The sequence below is a fragment of the Nestor notabilis genome, unplaced genomic scaffold, assembly GCF_000696875.1.
Source record: "Nestor notabilis isolate BGI_N333 unplaced genomic scaffold, ASM69687v1 scaffold3749, whole genome shotgun sequence".
In the NCBI taxonomy this organism is placed as follows: Eukaryota; Metazoa; Chordata; class Aves; order Psittaciformes; family Psittacidae; genus Nestor; species Nestor notabilis.
The window spans coordinates 26,931-34,236 of NW_009943122.1; the positions used below are offsets into that span (position 1 = coordinate 26,931).

The window sequence follows — 7,306 nt, forward strand, 5'->3', positions numbered from 1 at the left end:
AAGTACTAGTGATAGAGGATCTACCACACCAGCTCATCACTGGCTGGGAGATGCTTCATCTGCACCCATCTTCTTGTCCATTCTCCTGGGCAAGGTGCAGCAGGAGGATGGCATGATGCAGCTCCAGCCTGGACCATGCTCTGCCTCATCTCTGTGACAGCCAGCACTGGCTTTGCAAGCATGAAGAGATGCACCACTTTGTACTCACACTACGTTAACATTTGGCAGTGTGGCTGAACCATCCTAGGTTGAGACAGAGGCTGCAAACTCCTGATGTGTATTATGAGCCGATTAGCCAAAGCATGATGGAAAGGTTGCATTATAGAGCATTGGCTGCTATAGGGCTGTGCAATGGGGCTTTCACACACAGGCAAGCAGTTCAAAGCTGGACTGGATTGTCCTAGTGGAAGCATCACACTTGGGGAGTCACCAGCAGCTCTACCAAAGGCTTTGCTATTTCAGCCAAGGCTGGGCAAGCTGGAAGCACTTGAGTAGTTGCCACTTGTCTCTCATCCATCCCTACATCCCTGCAGGTAGACACAGCTCTGGCCTCATGGGGATGATGGTACAGGAGGGCTTGTGGAGCAGCTCTGCAGGATGATGCCTGCAGAAGCCAAGGCAATGTCAGCCAGACCACTGCTCTCCTTAAAAATGAACCTCCAGCATAAAACAAAGCAAAACTCTGACGGTTATTTTAAACTGGGTATTTTGCTGATCTGCTTTACAACTAGTTGTACTGGCAAAATGAAGGAGGAGCTGAAATGAGGTGCAGTTATGGGAATGAGCAGCTGAGGACGGGGCGGGGGTGTGTGTGGAAACTCCACTGCCAAAGCCGGGGTCTCATGATACCACATTTTCACATTACTGGAGCTTAGGATGCTCCTGATTTCTGGCAGCAGAACTCTGGACTCCTTTGCTGCAAGCTCCTTAACATTTTCTCTCTTTAAAGACAGCTTTACAAAAACCCAAGCAAAACCAACAAAGCAAGTGAAAACCCCCAAGCCTAAATAGAAAACCAACCACAAAAAGTCCTCGCTATTTTTTGGGTGAGTTTTGTACACAGAACATACTCCCTTCCATAGGCAAACCTGGGCTGATTTGTCATCCCAGTGGCTCAGGCAGGTTGTTCCCCATTGGAAGCCACTCCAGCAATCCACTGTCACTTCCTGGGTGATGATGATGGGATGGCTGATGTGGGGGATGTCCCTAAGGGCAAGCAGCCATCAGAAAGACCTGGAGCAGCCAACACCAACTCCAATGCCATGCCTAAGGTTCTCCGATGGTGTGAACAGCCCCAGCAGCTCTTCTTTTGTGTTTGTTACATTTAACTGTAGCTACATTAAAGACTCCTAATTACAAGTTTCAGAGACCTCATTAATCACCAGCCTGAGAACATTACAGTGATGAGCTGCCAAAGGCATGAGCAAATCACTCTAATTACCAGTTTTAGATGCTGCTTTTCAGAACTTGATTAGCTACAGATACACAGGTGATAATTCCTAGTGTCTTCTTTATAGCACACCCTCACGATTACCCACTCTAGTCAGATTTAGGTTCCTATTAGAATAACATTATTCTAATTAAGTAATCCCACACACAGAATGCAGCGTGATGGAGATGATTAAGTGGATTTAGATGGTGACTAATGTCACAAACTCTGCTATCAGTGTCAGAGAAACTGGTGAGGGATGTATATAAGAAGACACTGTACATGCCGTACATGCTAACTGTGAAGAGAAATGACAAAAAGGAATGACTAAATAAGTGAACTATTAATAAGATTAATTTCATAGAGTCACAGAATGGTTTGTGTTGGAAGGGACCTTAAAGCTCACCGAGTTCCAACCCCCTGCCACAGGCAGGGACACCTTCCACTAGAGCAGGTTGCTCCAAGCCCCTGTGTCCAACCTGGCCTTGAACACTGCCAGGGATGGGGCAGCCACAGCTTCTCTGGGCAACCTGTGCCAGCACCTCAGCACCCTCACAGGGAAGAGCTTCCTTATATCTCATTTAAATCACTCCTCTGTCAGTTTAAAACCATTAAATAATAATAATAAAAAAAAATACACACTGGATAAAATGTTGATAATACTGAATGTGTTCTCTGAAGGGCTGAAATTACCCCTAGGAGCAAAGTGACTTTAAGCATGTTACTAAGAGCAGAATTTGCCCCTTTCCAAAAGCCCCTGATAGTTCTTATATACTCAACAGGCAGGTGGTGATGCTGCCCTCCTCCACCAAACCCTGGCTGAGACAGCTCAGTGCATCTTTGGAGGCACGTATTCCACAATATGTGAAATAAAAAGGAGTCTTATGAGAGGCTCTGCTTTCCCCAGGAGCCGCATTATGGTGGTGCTACAGCAGCAGATAGTTATGTTTCACCTTGCATCCTGCTCGGTTTTGGGGGCATACTCAATAGTTTGGGTGGGAAGGGACCTTCAAAGATCATTGAGTTCCACTGCCCCTGCAATGAGCAAGTTAGATCCAAACCATGCTGGACGAACCCATTCAGAGCGTACTTTCACTGCAGCATGAGCATTTCAGTCCTTCTTTCAGGGGGAAAAAAAGCACTTCCAACAATCATAAAGCCAATTGAAGACACAAACTCACCAAACACGTGAGGGCTGCCAGGAACTCCTTAGTTATCCACAGAGGTTAAATTTTTATTTTGATATAAAAATTAAATAGCAAAGTTGTTTGGGTTTGGGTTTTTTTTTACAGTGATAAATTAGAAATTTACAGTACATACATTGAAGTAGATATATTTTCTGTACACCCCAAAATAATCAGTGTCTATTTCCTTAAAATTCAGAAAAGGAGCTAACTTCTCTGTTTGACACAAGAGCTAAGCTTGTACCTCTCCAGCAGATGCTTCCAAAACCTGCAGTAAGACACACACTGAGGGGGGAGATAGATAGAAGCAGGACCGATGCAAGGAAGGTGACTGCTGTGAAGTTTCTACTTGTACAACCACAGCAACACACTTCCAAAGCAGGATCAGACATACAGTTTTTGGCTTTAAATTCATAACAATGTTGAAACAGAGGAGATAGATAGGAGTTGCGGATACCCACTCTTCACAACCGCTGTGACTTCCCACTCATAGAGCCCCAAAACAGAGCAAGGTAAATGCATGTGGATGAATACATTTATGGAATGGTTTCATCACTGCAACAGCTAAACTTGCTTTGGGTTAGCACAGCGTCTCCCCAGCTGCTTGGGAAAGATGTTCCTTCAGGATCAGCTGATAGTGTCTCTCCCCAGCCCACCTCTTCCCCATAGTATTTGAGTCCCTCATAGTGCTACCCTCATCCAACTCACTTCCAATGTCTCATCACCAGGGACATCCATCAGTCCATGGGGTCACAGGCAGAGATGCAGGATTCTGACAACAAGGTAGTACTTAACACTCACTCCTGTGTACATAACATGGTTAAAATGGTGTTTATTGAATCAGTCAGGTCAAACATGGGTCATATCTGCCAGGAGAGTATCCAAACCATTTCAGAGTGAAGGACACTTCAGTGAACATGACACCTTGGCACAGCCCAATGCCAGGTTACAGCAAAAAGGCTCATACTGCATCCTCACCTCTGGAAAGTCAACATACAGCTGCTGGCTTTACATCCCAGGAGAAAGACTGCATGGTGGAGAAGCACGGTCATCTGAAGACCTCCTACTTGCAGAACGCCTTGCCCACAGAGGAGTAACGAGATCCAAACACAACACTAATAGCGAGAGATTTCATGGAGAGGATGAAAAGGCTCAGCTGGTATGTGGGGTTGGCCAAGACAATGCTTGTGTGTCTTAAGCAGAATGTGTCAAGTTGTCACTTGTTGTGCTGGAGAGGGAGCCCAACCACAAAGACTGCAATTAGGGTTTGTTTGGGGTTTGTTTAAAAAAAGTAAAAAAGAAGTGCTGTAGCACATGTTTCAACATTAACATTGAAACAATACACGCTTCTGGGACAGATTAGTGCTCATGGCCAGAGCTGAAATGGATTGTGGCTTGGGAAGCACATGGGGCACCTGTGTGACAAGCGAGAAGGGCAATAAAGCAGTGCTTGTCCTCGGCTGCCCCCAAAGGGCGAGCTGGGGTACCAGGGGGATGCTCCACAGCTGACCACGGTCCACATAGACAAATGAAGCAGAAATCCAAAGCACACAGGTAAAACCAAAGGTCCTTCAAAGGGATAGAACATCTGAACAGTGTTCTCTTAAGTGGTTATGGGGTATTTCCATTTGCATCACCTTTCTTATTAGTCAAACAAGCCCCCGGCACCAGGTTCAAGCTCCTGACGAGCACAAGATGATGCCTTCTCAAATAAAAGGATAAGAAAACTCAACAGTTGCTGTGAAACAACATTATTGACAAAGAAGCTGGATCTCGTCTCTTGGGATCCCTTTACAAAAACTGGAAATGTCTCTTGTCGTTCCTGAGGACTGAATGCCTGCTCGCATTCCGCATGTAAATATACATTAAACCCCCCCCTCCATAGCTGTCAGGGAGCAATTGGAGCATCGTTGTGAGGCAGTCAGCTGCACTGCGATGTCATGGGCTGAGAATGTTCTTTTAATTGTAACTGACACACATAATTATACAACTGATCTGTGTGAACATGAGGTTGCCAAGGAACTTAACATTTCTCTTCTCCCCAGACTGGCGTCTGCAGAGATACCATCGCACTGAATGAAATATATTAAGACTTAATTGCTTCATGCAATGGGTCTCCAGAGAGAGCCAGATAAGTTTACTTGGAGAAAACTGGCATTGTTTGAAAAGACCCTCAACTTATTTTTCTCTTTCTTGGAGGAATGAACATTATAATGTAAGACTTTATTTAAAGCTATTAAATGCAGCAGAATAAAGTGGCCCACTGGAAATAGCAGGAGCACCTGACAGGATGGGAATGGAGGCACACTGATAACAGTAATTGATGCAGAAGACCATAGTTTCCCAGCTCCCACTGACTCCTCTACTTCTGACAATGGCCTTGAATAAAGCTTTTAAAAAATGAGGAATATTGATAGAACCACAGGCTAATTCAGGTGGGAAGGGACTTAGGGAGGTCCCAATCCCTGCAAGGCAGAGTCAACTCTCAATTCAGAACAGGTTACAGATGGTATAAAGAATGAGTCAAAATTATTATTAGACCATCAGGTGACTTAAAGAATCATCCTCACTAATACCTCTCTAAATCCTACCCATCATGGGTAACTCACACCTAAAAAGCACACTTGGTATTTGCTGGAGGACCTGATCCTTGGCTGACTTGTGCAGCACACGAGAGTAACAGAATTCCACTACAAAGAACATAAAGACACAACCCTCAGCAAGCACTTCCTTCACGATGCTGAGCTTGGAAAGAAGACATCTAACTGAGGTCCTGGCTGATAACTGGACCCTAAATCAGCCCATAAGTTGTCCTCAGACCCCCTTCCCTCCATAAGCTATAAGACGATGAAAAGAAAACACCATCCCACAGCTGTGGGCTATAGTCCCTCAGCTTCTAAACACTTCAGTATATTGCATCCTGCTTTAAAAAAAAGAAAGATAACACGTTCGGGTATTTCACAGCTTTTAAAGCCTCCCTGGGATTTCCTATTTTGGGCAGCATGGTTTATGGCTATTGTATCTGCAGCATGACCTTTTTGCTGTTTATACTTTAAGGCTTTTTTTTCCTCCCATTCCCCAGAGGCAGGTTATGTAACCATCTCCCTACTCTACTCCAACCTTTACACAGCAATGCTCACACACCATCAGTCCTTCACAGGAGGGTGGTCAGACCCTCGTGGTGCCGTCCTTGTCTCACACCACAGTCTCATTCCCTTTCCCAGGTTTCACCCAACCATCCGCTCTCTTCGCCCGCTTCACTTTCCCTGAGTTCACCAGCCTGTTTGAGCACTTCTGCCATGTGTGCAGAGTTTTGGCTGACCAAATCCACATACCCGACGTGATACCCACCAGGAGGGACATGAAGATTTTGAGCATCTCCACTGCCATGTTGGAATCATCCGCGGAATAGCGGAACACAGCCCAGTTGGAGATTTCATAGAAATAACAGGCGATGACACACGTTGCCGGGACGGTGTACAGCACTGAGAAGACACCGATTTTCACCATCAGCCTTTCCAGTTTGTCAGTTTTAGTTCCATCTTTCTGGAGATTAGACCTGATTTTAAATAAGGCCACGAGTCCTGCTGCAATGAATAAAGTCCCAATGACCAGGTAGGTAAAAAGCGGAGCGACAACAAAGCCCGTCAGTGCATCTAGGTTCTGGTTCCCAACATAGCACAGACCGGTGAGCTCGTCTGCATCTACGAGTCTCATAATCAAAATGACGATGGTCTTCACTGCGGGGATAGCCCAGGCTGCGATATGGAAATAAGAGCTGTGCATTTCTATAGCTTCATGGCCCCACTTGAGTCCCGCAGCCAGAAACCACGTCAGTGTGAGAATAACCCACCAGATGGAGCTAGCCATCCCGAAAAAATACATCAGCAAGAAAATTATAGCACATCCTGTGTTCTTAAGACCTTCTTGGATAAGAACAGGTTCTGCTGCCTCTTCAAAATCACAGGATATCCTTTCCCGGCCCACAGTTAGCCTCACAATATAAGCAATGCTATAAATATTGTAGCACATACTCAGAAATATGATTGGGCGCTCCGGGTAGGAAAATCTGGATGAATCAATCAGGAAGGTCAGGACTGTGAAGGCAGTTGAGATGAAGCAAAGACTGGCCCACACAGCCATCCAGATATCTGTGAATTCCTTAGCCGACCTGCTGTAGAGACCAGCATCGTAGCCGCACTTGAGGACACAGTTCAAGCTTCTCTTCACCCAGATGTACTGATCCGAGTTAGATCCCATGCTGTGGCACTCTTCTCCAGGCTGCAAGGAGGTCTTGCTGTGAAGGGGAACCTCCTCATCTCCTGGGCCCTCCATGCACATGTGGTTGTGGTCGTTCTGGGGTGGGAATTTGCTGCAGTTCAGGCTATCTGGCCAGGCAAACCCAAATTCCTTCAAAACGGGTTCACATCTTCTTTTGACAGAGAGGCACATGCCACCACAGGGACCTATGGGGATGTTAATCTTCTCCGTGCACATCGGGACATAGACTGAACAAAGGAAGAACTGGAAGGGAGAAACAGAAAGCACAAGTGCGTCAGGGGAAAATTAAGCAGGTCAAAATATAACAAGTTTTTCTTTTTATTGCCTTTTTAGCAGTAATATTTGGTTCTTTGCCTTAAAAAACAGGAAGCAGCATAAAACAAATAAACCAAGAACAATAAAAACAAAGGGG

At 45.5% G+C, this 7,306-nt stretch overlaps 1 protein-coding gene across 1 annotated transcript; it reads right to left on the reverse strand.

Moving 5' to 3' along the window:
* Window positions 1-5,642: 5,642 nt before the first annotated feature.
* FZD4 (frizzled class receptor 4) lies at window positions 5,643-7,134 on the reverse strand. The gene has a single exon (XM_010021733.1). It carries the CDS (start codon window positions 7,108-7,110, stop codon window positions 5,809-5,811), a length of 1,302 nt encoding a protein of 433 aa, XP_010020035.1. The 5' UTR covers window positions 7,111-7,134; the 3' UTR covers window positions 5,643-5,808.
* Window positions 7,135-7,306: the final 172 nt, after the last annotated feature.

Bases quoted from the DNA above. Each gene is read 5' to 3' on its own strand.
- FZD4 (XM_010021733.1), bottom strand. From the start codon at position 7,110: ATGTGCACGGAGAAGATTAACATCCCCATAGGTCCCTGTGGTGGCATG.